At 40.6% G+C, this 18,148-nt stretch overlaps 1 protein-coding gene across 1 annotated transcript; it reads left to right on the forward strand.

The window, feature by feature from the left end:
- Window positions 1–16,671: 16,671 nt before the first annotated feature.
- LOC147629760 (microbial Terpene synthase-like protein 13) lies at window positions 16,672–17,781 on the forward strand. The gene has a single exon (XM_086810975.1). It carries the CDS (start codon window positions 16,672–16,674, stop codon window positions 17,779–17,781), a length of 1,110 nt encoding a protein of 369 aa, XP_086667101.1.
- The last annotated feature ends 367 nt before the right edge of the window (window positions 17,782–18,148 follow it).

Raw genomic sequence — 18,148 nt, forward strand, 5'->3', positions numbered from 1 at the left:
AGAGAGGAGTGCAAACAATAATCCATCTACAAGCAATTGAAATTCATTGTCATTTTAACGTGAAAAATTCCCCTTGTGGCCTCCCCTCTCTCTCCTCTCACACTCAGCTTTGTAATGTCAATTGTTACGTTCAAACAATTTCCTCTGTAAGAAATCCAAAATAGCCAGCCCACACTAAAAGGATAGATTCAATAAAGGCGACACTTTTGAAAGATTTTTTTAAAGTAGGCTATATACTTAGTCGAGTGTATGCATTAGTCACCGTTGTAATGCCATTTCGGGACACAATATGTCCTAATATCTTGGCCGGGCTTACCATGAATTTGCATTTCTCAAAGTTTAGACATATGCAATAAAGGTGGCACTTTTGAAAGATTTATTTTCAAGTGAGCTATATGCTTAACGCACTTAGTTCAGTGTATGCACAAGGCATCCATGAAGATTTCAAGAAAAACCCTTAGGTATTCCTTGAAAGCATGACACATCAATCTTTGAAAGTTACATGAGCATTAGTCAAGCCAAAAGGCATAACCTTGTAAGCAAACACTTCCCACTCAATGGTGAATGATGTCTTGTGCCAATCTACAGGGTGTATTGAGACATGGCTATTGCATGAAAAAGCATCTAAAAAGCTATATTCTGCCTTACCTACTACTCATTCGAGCACATGATCTATGAGAGGGAGAGGGTAGATGCATTGACCTTTCTCAAGTTCTCGCAAAGAAAAAGTTTGCCATTCTTTTTGGGTACAACTACAATGGGAGACACCGATTCAGTATGCTCAATTTCAATAGTCAAATTTGTATCTATGAGCTTATTAAGCTCCCCTTTGATCTTTTCTATGAAGGTTTGGCTATACACATAAGGCCCTTTATTTGGACACTCCCTTCAAATCCTTGTGTTACGTAGCTCGTAGCAGCTATAGGAGGCTCGAGCCCATCCACAGGAGCGTGGACGGCAAGCGAGCTAGGGTTCAGGAGTGAGGGCGCATGGGACAGAGATCCATGGGCAGCTGGGCATGTGTGGGCAGGAAGACCCTTATACGTTCTCGGCAATGGGGATGCTATCCCCATTCTCTCTCAAGCTGGATGGTGATCCATAGCCTCATCTCCTCCTCCACAAAGTGTCGTTGCCACACCAGTTACGTGAGTATAACATTGGTATCAGAGCGAGGTACCAACCCGCGTGAACAGGGGTTGGACCCACCTTAATCATTTGGGGTCCAATCATTGGGAGGACCTTATCTTTTTTTGTGTGTGGAGCAGCACGACAAGGGGGAGAGGAACGATGGAAGCTTGTGTGGAGGAGGAGGAGGAAGGAGGGAGCACGCTCATGCACCTCAACCGCTGCCGCCATCTTATCTCTCTCTTACTTGCTCTTAACTGCAACCATACCCGGGGGAGAAAAAAGGCACCATACTCTCTCTCTCGTTTGCTCTCTACAGCACAATCTACGCGGGAGAGGTGCAGACCTCTTAGGTAGCACCAAGGCTGGCCGGCATACTAAAGAGGGCTGCGTGGGACAACAGCAGGCAAGGCAAGGCAGGCAAGGACAAAAGCAGCTATGCAAAACTCAATAAATGGCAACAACGCCGACGTCAACAAAAATGATGCATACCCCCAGCCAGCGCTGTCGTGCCATGGCACGTCTATGATGTGAAACCGTGCATGTGAGGCCGTCAAATACACATCCAGATGCACGAGGTTATGTGCCATGACGAGTCATTATATGATGACATGTACATATGTTCATATTGTATATAAGGTTCAATAAGACAAGCTGAGGCTGAGTCAAATCTAGAAGTTTTTGTATATGAGTGTGGAGGGTGATGGTTCTGCTAAATGGTATCGATTGGGTCAAATCAGTGAATCTTATGGAATGCAAACATGAGGGTATGCCAATGCACAAAGGGATGTATTTATGAAGATATGGGAAAATACTTGAATGAATAATTGGGGAGTCTATAAATCACATGGCCAATATGATGATTTATACACTATGGAGGCATCAAAAAGTTATGGAGACTCAATGAACATTGCAGTGTCGAGAAACTTATTGAATGTTGGGGAATTAAAATAGGTGCATTGAGAACTTTAACCTTAATGCTAAGGTTATGCTTTGCAATGAGAATTCTAACCTTAATATTAAGGTTAGAAGCAATACATAAGGAGTAGCATACGTGGCTAGCAAAAAACGTGGTGGGGTTTTCTAGATAGCATGGAAGAAAACGTGAGCGCAGCCTTTGACATGGGAAACTCCCGCTTCAATAGCTGCAAAAGGTGGTAAGGGGGCCGAGTTCTCCGCGGGAAAAAGGAGAAAAGACCAGAGGCGACGGTGGCGAACCAGTATGAGGAAATTTTCTGCAGAGTGAATGAAGAGCGTCAAAACGACCAGACTTTTTTATTTCAAATATACATAATCTGTATGCTCCTTGTAGGTGTTAGATTTAGAGGGAATTCTGAGTACTATAGGAAGAGATACTCTTTGTTTTTTTTTCATGTTCTTCACCGAACAGCCGGCGACATGCAATTTGCGAATAATGAAATGATCAAGGGATTCGAAGCACGTTAACTTTCAGTTAAGTGAATTTTCTTTATTTCCTTTAAAATTACTCTCACTTAATACGATTTGAGAGAATCGTATATCTCTTTCTACAAAAAGAATTTGGAAGTGAATAGAGAGACCTTGGGAAAAAGGCTAAATAATTTGGAGCTCCGAAATTTATGAAAGATACATTGAAGTTGAGGGTAAATGATCTTACTTTCTACTCAAATGGATTTTGGAAATTACGAGTATGTTAAAGCTATGCCAAGTGCTATATTTTGCTTGTGAGATGTTAGGATATTAAGGCAGGTTTTCAGGTGATAAAGTACATCTCGAAATAATGGTTTTGAGGGCACTGGATGTAATGGATGTAACTGGCCTCATGTATATTGGAAAAATTGGAAGGCTTTGTTATGCACACATGTGAATGGTTCAAAGGATTTCATGCAATTCTGTGCAATCAACTGGATGAATTCAAGGATGTATTGAGGCAAGTTGACACATGTATTTGTCATTGGAAATAGTAATGTTCAATACTCCTTGAGAAATTTTGTGCGTGAGATTCCTTGCTGGATTTGACATTCACTCTCACAGCTAGAAGTTTCGTACTTTCCTGGCTGTATCGCACCACTTCACGACAACTTTTTGGTGAACCCGACGTGAAACTGCTGGCGTGAGAGTGTGGTGAAATATACAGGGAAGCTATGGCTGAGAATTCTGAGGGTCAGGGGGTTCATTTTGACCCCGGAGTTATGCAGATGTTTCAAATGTTTACCATGTACATGCAACAGCAACAAGCTGCTGAGAGGGGACAAATTTCCACGACCAAGGCATTACAATCAATTGTGAAAAAGGTGGATCAATTTGATGGGAAGGACATTACAAAGTACCTGCGCAATTATATAAAAGAGATGGAGCTAAATAGGGTGACTGAGGAGGATATGGTTCGAAGTTTCGAGCTGGTATGCTTTCCTGAAATAAGAGAGCGTATAAAAGGATTGCAGACAGCACAGGGTGGCAGAAATTGGGAAGAGTTCAAGCTTGCTTTAAAGGATGAATACTTCATGGAGGATTCTGAGCGAGTGACCAAACGAACTTTTTTGGAATGGGTCACAAAACCTAAAATGGGAATTTCTGCCACAGAATTGCTAAGGGAGTTTGAGAAGCGTTATGCCCATTTGTCAAGAATAGAGCGTGCAACTTTGGACAGAGAAAAGACAGAGCTCTTCTTGCAAGCAGCTGGGAAAGATCTCCAGGAGAAATTGGAAATCCTCCTTGAGGATAAGAATACAGAGCAGGGATTAAAGAGTGATTGGAATGATGTTGAGGATGCAGTCACTATGTTAGCAAAGCGGCAGCGGAGGAGGGATAAAATGGTGATGGGCTCTACAACCCCCATAACTGCTGTCACCCCTGAGAATCTATCCAAACCAGCTGCTACAATTCCAAAGATAGATGGGCCGATGGATGAGCTTATCAAGGGTATGCGTGACTTAAAATTGAAGATGTCCAGGATTGAAGAAAAAGGTCTACCATTGGGGCAGGCTTCTATGCAAAGGCCTCAAAGCAAAGAAGGGTTTACATATAGATGCAAGGTGTGATGACCCAGAGCATGCAAAGAAGGATTGTACCAGCTATAAAGAAGCTCTTAAAAATCAACTTGTGTTCTTCAAAGATGGGAAAATCCATCTTACAGAGACTGGTCTTCCATTGAGTACAAACTTTGGGAAAGGAGGGATGAAAAAGCTGGTAGAGGATATGGCTGCTAGTCATGCCATTTCTATGGTTGAGGCAGCAACCTATGGATTAAAGGTTGGTTAACTAAAGCAGGGATTTGAGAATGATGAGGATTATGAGAATGAGAATTTTTGGCCATCAACAATGGAATTAATTGCATCAAAGAAAGTGTCAAAGCAAGCTTTGCATGAGGCAGGTGATTGTATACGTCTTGAGACTGGCTGGGAGGAGCCTGTGCATTCTTTATCCATTCATGCCTATATTGCCAAATGCCAAAATAATGAGGCACAGGTAGAGGAGAAACGTAAAAGGGAAAATGAGGAAGGAGGGCCATCAAAAAGAGTTACACGTGGAAGTGAAAAGAAGGATCCTGGGCCATCACATATACCTCCACAGCATAGCAGACCTCCACAGGATGTTTCAATGGAAGAAGTGCCACAAAAAATGAAGGAGAAGGGTAAAGGGAAAAGTCCACTCTACAAGCTTCAATCTGATATTGAAGTTGCAACAGATCTCAAAAAGGTACTTGAAGAAAGGATTCTAAACAGCAAGGTGGAATTCACACTGGGGGAAGTCTTGGGGATTGCAAAGAAAGAATTTCATGATGAGATAATTGATATTATACGAAGAAAAAGGCAGTCCATAATTGAATCTATTCCATCACAAGGGGAGGCAAGCACTTCCAAGACTCATGGAGTACAGGTACAGAAAAAGGAAGAGAGAGAAAATGTGGTGGAATGTAATCACTCTGCTGATGGGGCACGACAAGTGCGCTTTGTGGAAGAGGATGATGAAAAAGAAGTTCTTACAAAGAGTCATTACTCCAGGAGCCATTGGGCAAGAGCAACCACTGAAACCCTTGTCAAGATAGGTGATTTGGAAGAGCCATATGTCGCTCTAATTGATCATGGGTCTGAAATAAATCTTATGGCTAAAAATCTCTACAACAAATGTAAGTGGCCAATGGATGTGGATCATGGGTGGATGATTAAAGCAGCTAATAATTCATCTGGAGAGCTTTATGCAGCATGTCCAAATGTAAGGGTAACTATAGGGGATGTGAAGGATGATCAGAATTTCTTTGTTCAGGAGATGTCATCGTATCCCCTCATTCTTGGGCAACCCTACATTACAGCTGTAAGGATGGAAACAAAGGTTTTGGATGATGGTTCAGCTTATGCAAGAATAAGGAGTAAAGATGGCAAAAAAGCTGTTCAGTTTTTGACAGTTTGCATTAATCATGAAAGGAATCATGAATCTCTTCGGGCACAGTCACTCCCAAAGATAAACAGAGAGTTCATGAATTACAGGGAGATGAGGGATTTTGGCCAGGTGCCATTGTAAAGCGGGATTCCAATGGTACAAAGGGAAATGAGTTCTCGCAGGACTCAGTCAATGTAAATAGTTTTTCAGCAAATTTTCAGGGATTCTCCAGCTATGGGTCACTGGTTTTTGTATAAAGCAAGGATTTAAAGCGTGGCATGCAAAAACATATGCAAAATGAACAAAAAAGTTTTGAGCAGTGTGGTCTTTTGGAGAAGAATGAGTTTATTTCAGGGGTGCTTGATGAGGTGTCATTTATAGATACTATGGATGTGCTTTTTGATATGGGAAGAGCATGCTTACAGGGTGGAAATGAAATCATAAAGGTCTCATCTGTGGAGATGTATGATATAATCCAGGAATTTGAGGGGGTGGAATGTAAAAACATGAATTGTGAGATGGATGCTCATGTTGATACAAAGTACAAAACGGTTGCAAAGAAGGTGAAACCAGTTGCCTTGCCCTTGCCACCAGGAAGCAAGGAGAAGATAGATGAAGCTTCTATGCAGCCAAATCTTAGAGATCCGAAGAAAATTGGGCATAAATTTACTCAAGAAACTCTGAAAGAGCTGAAGATTGGTGAGAAAGATTTTCTGTTGCCAGTTGAAAGGGAATGCTTTGAGGAGATGCTTGTAAAACATGGGAAAGCTTTTGCCTTTCAGCCGCATGAGATAGGTTGTGTTGATCCAAGTGTAACAGCACCAATGGTGATCTTTACTGTTCCACATGTACCCTGGAACCTGCGGCCAATTCCAGTACCAAAGGCTCTCTTGCCAAAGTTGATGGAATTACTAAAGGAAAAGATTAGGATGGGGATCTTGGAGCCTTCATGTGCCCCATATTCCAACAGATGGTTTACTGTACCAAAGAAAAATGGGACATTGCGCTTTATTCAAGACATGCAACCTGTAAACAAAGTCACAATCAGGAATGTGGGAGCAGGTCCAATTGTGGATGAGTTTGCAGAAGCATTTGCAGGGAAAACTATATACTCTATGGGTGATCTGTATTCGGGATATGATCAGTTCCAGCTGGATATACAAAGCAGGGACTTGACCACAATGAGAACTCCTTTGGGATTAGTAAGGATGTGTACCTTACCACAGGGAACCACTAACTCGGTGGCACATATGATGAATGGAATGAATAAAGTCTTACGAGACTTCATACCACAAAAAACTATGCCATTTTTGGATGATGTGCCAATAAAGGGCTGTGATGAGAAAGATAAAGATGAGGATTTGGATTCAAAGGGGTGCCGCAAGTTTGTGGCAAATCATATAAAGGATTGTGACATGATTCTATCCAGGCTTGAAGAAGTGAATCTTACTTTATCTGGGCTGAAATCAGTGTTTGGGGTTGGTGAAGTGCTAATAGTGGGACATCTTTGTAGTACTAGTGGACGCCGTCCTTGTCCAGCCAAGATAGATGCAATACAAAGAATGAAGGAAATATGCATTAATGTTACAGAGCTGAGGAGATTTCTTGGAGCATGCGTCTTTTATGTTATTTGGATCCCACATTATGCACATGTAGCAGATCCTCTTTATCAACTTTTGAGGAAAAATCAAAAATTTCTGTGGAGTACAGTACATATTAAAGCTATGCGGAAGCTGAAATATTTGCTCCAATCATCACCCATTTTGAGAAAGGCAGATTATGAGTGTGGCAGGCCTGTGATTGTTACAGTTGATACTAGTCCTACTGGGATAGGATGGGCAGTAGGGCAAGATGATGAGGATAATCATAGGTATGTAATTAGATTTGGAGCAAAGGTATTAAGCTTTCGGCAACGAAAGTATCCACAGATCAAGAGAGAATTATGGGGGATAGTCACTGCTCTAAAATGTGAAAAAGAATATCTTATTGGGGCATCTGTACTTGTGGAAACTGATTGCTTGCCACTTCTTGGGATGATAGCAAGTTGTACCACTCCAGATATTGCTATGCTTAGGTGGATTGCTTATATCAAGTCACTAAATCCTGAGTTTGAGCATATTGCGGGAAAAGATAATCCAGTTGCAGATATGCTATCAAGAGCCAGATATGAAGATGAGAAAGAGATGATTAGTGACATTGATGATGTGGGTACAAAGTTCTATACTACAGCATATGCAAAAGGGGATCATATTTGCCTATCAAATGCACTTGAGTCTTTTATTGAGGAAATATATGAAGGAGATTGGTTGCTTATTGGTTAATATTTGAGTACTCTGACAAGGCAAGAAAATTGGTCTGACTCAGAATTTAAGAGGATCCGCAGAAAAGCATATGGATATTTCCTAAAGGATGGGTATCTCTGGAAGCATCCTAAGCAGAGGAATGCTATGCCACAGAGAGTCATATGTGATAAAGAGACTCAAGGAAAGCTTGTGAAAGAATTCCATGAGAGTCTGGAGAACACTCGCCCGAGTGATGTGTAGAAACCGTACAATCATATTGGATGGCAGTCAACTATGCCCCAACACATGACATTTCACATGCAAAACAATAGCAAGAGGGAAAAGCGTGGTGGACTATGCACTAGTTAGTGAGAGAGAGGGGGCTCCCTTCGATCTTTGGATTTTGGATAGACCCTTGTACATTACGAGCACAGGCTGCTTCGCCTGGAAAGCAGGTCAATGAGACAAGATGAACAATAGGGTAACTTAAGAAGATGTGGAAATAATTAGAAAGGCATATACATGATATCATGGGGACTTTCACAGAGGGATATGTACTTGTATATGGTAAACACATAGTGATGCTCCTCCTATGATGCATGAGGGATACCCTATACTTGTGTATGATTATGCTTGGGGATATGACACTAGGTGTAATTAGCCAATGGAAGAGCTATGGATTCTCTTCAACTGGTTTCCAATGAAAACATAGCATTACAGATCATCTAGCTACTATGAGAGTCCTTATGGTGGAGAGGAGACTTCAAGGGAAAGCACTCTGTTGTTGCCTTGTGAACTTTTAGTTGGCATTATAGACTTTGGGATAGAATGGAAATCTTCATCAAATGCCAACTAAAGGTACACACAGAGTTGTCCGCTCCTTATCCTTACTATAGTGGGGGTGGAGCATGGATGAAAATGATGGTCTTTAAGACCATTTAGCCTGAACCAAGGAAGAGAAATCCTAGAATAGGCCCTTTCTTGTTAACGTTTCTATGTTTGATGGTTGATATTTTATGTCAATGGCCACTTAGGTATTTTGTTTTATTTGACAGACTCAAAAAATAGAAACAAAAAATTCTCTCTTGCCCTCCATATCCTCCCAATATAATCACACTTACCAAGATTCTTTGAATTTGAAATTCTAATTGTTAAAAAAAGGACGTGTATTTAATATTAACACTCAGAGATTTATTTGAACATTTACGTTAATTCTTTACATTATATATTTATATATATATATGATTTGAAGATAAATTAATTTATTGAAACTTAGTTAGCAATGAGGTGCTCCCTATGGTAAAAAAAAGTAGCAATGTAATTATAAGAACCGTAAAGGGCCTCTTGTGTGGCTAGGAAAAGCTCAATTTTCATCAACATTTGGTTTTAGCTCCATGGCACCTTGGGAAGGACCAGGGGAATCTTTTTGTCTTGAAAAAAATGGATTGTTACTAATGCATCTTCCAAACTTTTGGTATTTCGTATCATTCCTCTTGCTCCAAGATGGTCACTGGTCATGGGAATTAAATCCACGCAATCATATCACACACGGTTTTGTTTTTGTTTTTTTGGTCTTGCATCTAGTGTGTGTGAGTAGTGTACTTTGAAATTCAAACAAGCTTTATTTTTCAAGAACATACCTCATGATAACACATGATCTATTTTTAAAGAACATACCTCATGATAACACAGGATCCTGACACATTAAATTTATTGCGAAAGTCCTCCACCACCTTCACACTGTTTTCCATTGCTTGCCAAATTTCTTCATTCTTTTGCTTATAGCTCTTTTACTGCAATTGCCATATCTAAATCTTCAAAGTTAAAGCATCTTGTATTTTCTCTTCCAAAAAATCCTAGGTAGTGTATTGAAGGCAAGTGCCATAATTGGTGAAGATGGCAAAGGCCTCCAAGTTATTAATGGTTAGAGTTGGCCATTTTCTTCCTAGGAATTTTCCTTTAAAAAATCATTGCTAATAGTTAAGTTAACCTTTCTTGGCTCTTCTTTTGCAAGAGTTTCTAGAGTTTTCTCCTCTCTATCAAACATAATACTATTTCTAAACTTCTGAATGGTTCATTCACACTCTTTATGTTTTGAGCGTAATGCCTTGAATTCCATTGCAATTCGAAAAAGTGTCCAATTATGTCATCTTTGGAACCCTTTTCATTAACAACCAACTATTCATGGCTTCCTCACTATCCTCACTAGTCCAAATAAGGAAATCAAGCATTGAACGTTAAAATTTTTATTCTCCTACACAGAATCTATATGTTTTGAGCCTAATGCTTTGAATTCCCTTGAAATACTAAAAAAGGTCTCTAATTGTCTCATCTTTGCACTTACAAACTACACATGGTAGACCATCTTGGTTCTAAAATCTTGCCTTTACTTGCCCTTGATAAATAATGACCCACTTAAAACCCTAACTTTTGGATGAAGTTTCATTTTCCAAATTGATTAAAAAATAACTTCCCATGTATAATAAAACCATCAGAGGTCCCTTCTTCCATTCAACTTCCCAACCAATCCATATAAATTTGATCATTTGAACCCGCAATAGAATGTTCTAGAATTTGTTGATGTAAGCTTAGACATTCTGGAACTTCTTCCAAGCTATAGGTCGATGTTTACCATGCTTGATCACATTTCATCACAAAGCAACACTTCCAATCAAATGGTTATAAGCACATTTAGTCTTGCCCCTTTTTTAAGAATTTTTGAAAAATAGTCATCCAGTTGACTAAGCCATGAAATGCGTACTCGTGTGTCTTTCTTGCCATCATAGTTCTAGAACATGAATGCCTTTGAGCTAATCCATGAGTCTTTCCAGGAACTTTGGGCATGCAAATTGTCTTTCATAGTGCGCCTAACATGATCACTTTCCTCCTTGTCATCACAGACGAAAGAGTCAAGATTGTGCTTAAATTGGTTCATATGTCGCTCTAACTTGCATCAGACTTCACACTCACTTGCAATTTGCTCTTGAAGTGCATAAAATTACTTGCATAGTGGGTTGTGCAGGTAAATCGGGCATCACAAATAAAGAAAGAAAGAAAATGCAATTTATGATGTGGATAAATTAATAAAAACAAAAAACTTTGCTTTTAAACCATGTTGAATTTGGGTTAAACATTTGTCCAAAGGTTGATCTTAGCACCATCCTTTACTCCAATTCCAAATGAATTCCGTGCATAACTAAGAGTCTTGAGTTTTGGTCGACTTTGGCAAGATTTTTAAAGTCACTTCGAATCTGTTTTGAGTATTCAAAAATCCTACCCAAGGCTTGATGTGATGAGGAAACTGGCATTGAAAAAGCATCTCCATTTTTATTTTTTTAAAATTCCTAATTTGGTAATGCCCAAATGTTTTACTTGTAAGAAGTCTTCTAATTTTTCAAAGAGAAAATATAAACTTTTTCTATAATTCTTCCTACAAATATTCAGTAAGCCGGAATGTCCCTATTATATAGACTAAGAAGAGTTTTAGAGCTTAAAGAAATATACATTGGGGGAAATTTGGACTCAAATTGGGCTCTTTAAGAATTTGTACACATTCTCTCTTTACAAAAATGGGCTCATTGTGAAATTTTTGCAAATCAACTCAGAAGCGAGCGGAGTTTGGACATTTGGAATCTACTCTTTGAGACCTTTCTAATGATATGTAGCATGATGGGCAATTTAGCATATTCAATGAGTCCCCAAATTTGGTGATGATGTTGCCCATCATGCTCGAAGAGTAGATTTCCAATATCCAAAGTCCGATCACTTATGACTGGATTTGTAAAAATTTCACCATGCACCCGTTTTGTAGAGAGAGAATGTGTACAAATCCTTAAAGAGCCCAATTTGAGTCCAAATTTTCCCTAATGAAGTTTTTTAGCTTATAAGTCACTTAAGCTTTTCAATGTTATACGCATTTAAAAGCTTATAATTTGATAAGCTTTAAAGCTTTCAAAGCTCAAAGCTTAAACTTGTTTTTGAAAGGTTTCTTCATGAGTGTAATACCCGCGGTCTGCATGCGACTATGAGAAAGGAGAAAGAATCTACTAGCGCTTCTGATTTGCCGCCCATGGATGGAAAGGAGAAGGAAAAAAATTTCAAAGTATTTATTATCCTTTAAAATCTTGAATTTTCCACTTAATTAAATTTTAATCAAGAAATTTACAGCCAATCGCTTTTTCCTCCAAATTGATTTATGGGCAAGTATCCACTATCCATTATGGAATTCTGTCATAGGTAGTGGTTTAGCAATCTAAAAGTGGAGCCAGTATGCTGATTTTAGTTGTGTAGACAGATTAACAAGAGGTTTAGAAAATTTGAAAATCACTTTTCAAGAAAAAGGATGGTTTTATGGTTATGTAGAGTGGTTTATCATTTCCTTTACCTTATGGTCTTTGCCCTTTAGATAAAAGCCTGCAACTCTTGAAACCTTTGATTTATGCTTTCAAATTTTTAATTCTTGCCTCCATCTTCCGAGACCCATGGCTTTGATACCACTGACACGGACACTTCTAGGACTTCTAGGAAAATAGAGACTTGTAAGAAAATATGTTATTCAACCTAATCAACTCATCAAAAACCACAAGTTACATGTAAAATACTTAGCTCATGAAAACAACTCAACATTGGGTGCAATTTTCCCCTCTTGTGTGTGGTCTCTCCCCTCACATGAGTATTTACATATTTTTTTTCATTCCAAAGTAGCCCATAGCCTCCAAAAATACAAAAAGATACTTTTACTTGCACAGCACTCTCTTAAGCTCAAAATAGAGTGTCCATAAATTAAGGTTAGGGTTAAAGCATATCACACTTTAGAAAAGTATTAAAGTTCAAGTCTAAGGTTATAAATTTAAACTTTCAACATAAATCAAAATGTGCACTAGTTAGCACATGTAGATACAAAGCTTGCTTACAAAAATGTGTGTCAACAAATAAAATTATGTGTATCCTCCTCAATCTTCTAAATTATCTTCACCTATAAAATAGCTAATAGTAAATTGGTAAACAAATATTCCATAAGTATTCTAACCATCACTACACACATGTTTGCCAGGCATAAGCAACCCAAGAATCACACATCCATACAAACCAATTATAACAAACATTGGAGGACCCAATCATATGTAAATGTACAAAAAAATATTAATTTTTATAATGGCATCATCCATGCTATTAACATTATTTGGCATGATGCAAGGATAATCCAAGCATTTTCACGTTATCTAAGAGGGTAGAATAATATTTCTAAGAGAGCTTAAAATATATTCTCATAACATTAGAGTACTTACTTGCATGACTGGACCTAGAACTAACAAGAAAAAGCACGATAGGCTAAAAGAAGGGTAAGCTTCTCCATAGCTTGCTCTTTCCATAGCTCTCTTGAGTGTTAGGAATTGGGTGGATATTGGAGTGCCAACTCCCTTTGGACCACTTGACCTTTCATACTCTCCTTTAGGGATGCTTTCGTGCCCTAGCCAGACTCATCACCGCTAGCTCCTCGGTGCTCAATACAACAAGAACTATGCGAGCTTCACTCCCTATGCAGACCACGACTCTCCATTGGTGTCCAGGCTCGGAAGTGAGTGGTTCCATTGCTAGTGGAGTTAAATAAGCTAGAGGTTAAGGGATACTAATCCACTCCATTGGTTGCAAAATTGATGGAATTAGGAACGAGTGTTAAAGAGAGAAATGTAGAGTGTGTGAGTGTTAGAGAGAGAGAGAGAGAGAGAGAGAGAGAGAGAGAGTTGGCTAGTTCAAGAGAAATAGAGAGAGTTAGAGAGCATAGGAGAGTTTGAGAGAGTTAAAGAGAGAATGACTGAGTGTGTGTGTGTGTGTGTGTGTGTGTGTGTGTGAGAGAGAGAGAGAGAGAGAGAGAGAGAGAGAGAGAGAGAGACTATTACGAGATATTATATATATATCTGTGCAACATATCTTGTATATCTTCAAGGAACTCCTTGATAGATTGCAGCTTCTCCTTCTATAGCCCTACGGCTATAGGAGCGCGCATCAGCAGAGCTGGAAAACATGCATCAACATCAATGGACTAAATCTAGACGCCGAATGTTTTGAACTGTTATAAGCAAACTCTAAATGCGACAGATACTCCTCATAATTGGATTGGCTTTTGCTAACATATGCTCGAAGCATATCTTCGAACACTTGGTTACTCTTTTCTGTCTGACAACTACGGATGGTGTGGCGTACTCATACTCAGAGTAGTTTCTAACCTTTTGAAGAATTCACTCCGAAAGTGGATATTAAATTTCCTATCTTAATCAGAGACTATATCTATGGGCAGGCCATATAGTTTGTAGAGATGCTCGATAAACAAACTAGCTAACTCGGGTGTTTTGACCGTCTTCTTAATAGCTATAAACTTGACCATCTTGGTCAATCTGTCAAAACCACTACCCAAACCGAATCATTTCCTTGATTCATTCGCATTGGACGAGTGATGAAATCCATGGAAATACTCTCCCATTTCCCTCTAGGAATATCCAATGGTTGTAGTAAACCTCCAATCTTGAGGTGCTCATGCTTATTGACCTTGGACGTCCTTGAACAAACTAGGCTAGTAAAATTGTCGTTTGACTAGTGCATAGGCAAATAACCTAGCAAGGAACCCCCTAGAGATGTCAATCTTTTCCTCATCAATGTCATCAGTTTCAAAGGATACACTCCGTATTTCTCCTCGTCAAGGAGATTGTTGGTGGAGTGGTCATACTCATCATCATCAGCCTTTGAGGGCTGATCGCCCCCAAATTAAGTGTCGTCCATCGCTAGGATGGACCTACAGGGTCATCTTCGGACAAGGCAATGTCGTGAGCTATGTCAACACAAGAGTCTATTTGGGCTCTCGCAAGCTCAAAGGCAATAATCCTATCTCAATCCAGCGGGAAGAGACAACTTGACTCATGCAGTCAAGTTCGGCCCTGGTAGGCCTGAAACGGAGGAAAGCATCCCAAAGAAACCCTCTAAACCACCACACAGTTGGTGACCTACCCCCGCTCATGATTGGAATCTAGATTTTACTAGGTCTTGTTCTTTTTATTTATATTTTTTGTAGATAGTGAAATAAATGCAGAAAAGAATGATAAATAATAAATAAAAATAGGGCAAGTTGATGGAAAGTAGTCACCCAATCCCGTAGAGTGTGCAGGCTATTGAACTTGGCGAAATCCATGGTGAAGCTTTGCGGTGTCGTTGGGGCAAGCTCCTAGGCTCTGTAGCGAGACTACTCAAAGGGACGACCTACGCACTATGGTGCGGTCACGCGATCGATGTCGATATCGAGGAAAAGGAGCACCCCGACGCGACGCACTATTGTGGGGAGGTGCAACACCGACTGGGGTGCAAGATGGAGAGAATCTGGCAAAAAGAATCTCGCTATTATAGCTGCGGGTGGCCATCGACCGGTGGCTGACGATTGTGCAGCCCCTCCACAGCAAGCAAATGAATGAGTTTACTATCCTCGCGCTGGCTGGGGGTATGCATCATTTTTGTTGACGTCGGCGTTGTTGCCATTTATTGAGTCTCGCATAGCTGCTTTTGTCCTTGCCCGCCTTGCCTTGCTCGCTGTTGTCCCACGTAGCCCTCTTTAGTATGCCGGCCAGCCTTGGTGCTGCTGTAGAGAGCAAACGAGAGAGAGAGTATGGTGCCTTTTTTCTCCCCCGGGTATGGTAGCAGTTAAGAGCAGGTAAGAGAGAGATAAGATGGCGGCAGCGGTTGAGGTGCGTGAGCGTGCTCCCTCCTTCCTCCTCCTCCGCCACTCAAGCTTCCATCGTTCCTAGCGAGATTACTTTTGTAGCTTTTTAAGAGTTTTAGAAAAAATTCATTTCTTTTCTATGATATTGTCTCAAAGAAATTCCTAGCGAGGAAATACTCTCAACATAAGATATTAGTGGAAAAAATATGTATCAAGTGTAAGAAAATTTAAAAACATAGTTCTTCATCGTCGTGATTATTTGTAAGAAAGTTATAATTTTAAAAGTTTACGTTCAAAATACCTTAAATAGTATTTTGAGCTCTACAAATGCAATTAAAAAAACTAACTATATGAATATAAGCCATGTACCTTTTATCAATAAAAGACGCGCGTTTTATACAAGTCTCCTTGAAGATAAGGTTATTAATATATTTTTATACTATTTTAGTAAGTTTAAAAATGTTTTTTTTTCCAAAACTTTTACGATAGGCAAATGCTTCCTCCACAAGCGCTCTCAAGTAGTTTCAAGGAAATTTTAAGTATTTTTAAAAAAAAAATCATAAATGGGCCTTGAGTCGATTATTTTGTGGCTCAAATATAAGACTTGATAAGCCAAGTAAATATTTTATACCTCCATTGAGCTTACATGGCACAAAAGAGAAATCCAAATCATGTTGTCCAAGAAGACAACCCATTCCTTGGAAACCAGAGTGTTAACAACAATTCAGCACATTGTAATTCGCACGGGGTGGCCATATGATGCAAGTAAGAATCTCAGGCTTCTCAGCACTCTGGGTTTAGAAGTTTCCTTGGAAAAAAGAAAAGAAAAAAAACGTTGAGTCAGTGAATTTTCTTCGAAAATTCTAAAAAACATAGACTTTCGAGAGAAGAGACACGATGATGTGGAGGAGGAGTCGTCGTGAGCCCACCTAATTAGAATGGGAGTCAGTGAATTTTCTTCGAAAATTCCTTAAAAAAAGACAGACTTTCGAGAGAGAAGAGACACGATGATGTGAAAAAGGAGTCGTGAGCCGACCTAATTATTGATGGTGATCGACCCGACCGCTTATTAAAAAGAAGGGCATCATCGGTAGCCTTCTCACACACATAATTTACTCGCCTCTCTACACATCATCATCATCTTCTGTAGCCTCTCAAAATATCACCAGTTCAAGTTCCACTTCATAGCATTCATTCTCTATGGAGCCTAGCGAAACATACGACTGGGTCCCTGCCTGCTCTTTCCAGCCCATGCTGCATCCCGAGTACGAGATCATCAAAGCGGAGTGCGACCCCTGGATCCTGGCCACTGCGGCGCCCGCTTCCCCTGAAGCTGCCCAGTTCCTTCGTGACTGCTTGCTTCCTTTCTTCTGCAGCGTCAGCTATGCCCAATGCGCAGCGCAGCGGTTAGTTCCGATCACCAAGTTGGTGAGCTGGTTCTTCCTCACTGACACCGATGATGACAATCTCTCTATTCGTGGCTGTGCCACTGATCATGTCTGGCAACCACGCCGCAACCTCATCCTCGCATGCTTTGCTGGCCAAACCCTCGATCTTCACCTCTCAGCTGCTGCGGACAGCACCGTAGAAGCAGTCTCGGAAACCCGCAATATCCAAAAAGGGCTTGCTGCCCTGCATGACATCTGGAAGGACATCTCCAGAGACATGCCTCTCAAAATGCAGTCTCGCTTCCTGCAGGCCACCAGACGCTACGTTGATGCCAACATGATCCAAGCTCGATTCCGGAGCACTGGGCGCGTTCCAGGTGTCGACGAGTACGTCAAAGTGATACGCCGGCCCGCTTCGTTAGTTCCGTCATGCCTCATCCTGCTGGAATACGGCCTCCACATCGAGCTGGACGAGGAGACGCTAGAAAGCGAGCTGCTGCTGCAGCTGCACGACGCAGTGGTGGATCATGTAGCGCTGTACAATGATCTGTTCTCTTTTGAAGCTGAGGTGAGCCATGGGGACTACTTCAACCTGCCATCTGTGATCTTCCGGGCACGCGAGGCCGCGCCAGGGTTCACTTTTGCGGACGCGGTGTGGGAGGCTGTGCGCATGGTGGAGGGGGTGGACAAGCTGAGTGCGCAGATGATGGCCGAGGCCCAGAAGTCAAGCCTCGTAGAGAAGCCTGGAGTGGAAGCCTACCTGCGGGGGCTGGGACTATTAATGGCAGGCAACGTGAAATGGTCTTACCAGACAGCCCGCTACTCGCACACCTGCTCCCCACAAGGCGTCGTGCTTCCGCTGTGCTGCAGAGCAGGTGGCCTCTCCTCCATCTTAAGAAAAAGAAGTTGCCTATTCAACTGAATGATTCTTCTCAGATCTATTTGGCTTTGCAGTAAGCTGCTCTGATTAATAATGAGACGTCCCCTTATCAATTTTAGCAATGGGTGGGCTAATGCAAGGCATGTTTTAACTAAAGCTGCACTCGCTAAAGCTAATAAAACAAGGATTTTATCCAAAAATGCATTTCTGTTGTTGACTCTAAAGTTTTCTTCTCCTCACTTAAAATTAAGATATATAAGGATGCTATTTCCTCTTTTTTGGATCTTTGTTGTTTTGCTCACAAACCTTGATCAAATGGCTAGGTATCTGCTGAATTTCTTTCTTTGGTTCTACCATTGGCCGTCGTCGTGAGAGGATGTATGTAATGAGAGATGGATTAATGAAGATA

The sequence above is a fragment of the Cibotium barometz genome, chromosome 17 (assembly GCF_041138505.1).
Source record: "Cibotium barometz isolate CiBa-2024 chromosome 17, ASM4113850v1, whole genome shotgun sequence".
In the NCBI taxonomy this organism is placed as follows: domain Eukaryota; kingdom Viridiplantae; phylum Streptophyta; class Polypodiopsida; order Cyatheales; family Cibotiaceae; genus Cibotium; species Cibotium barometz.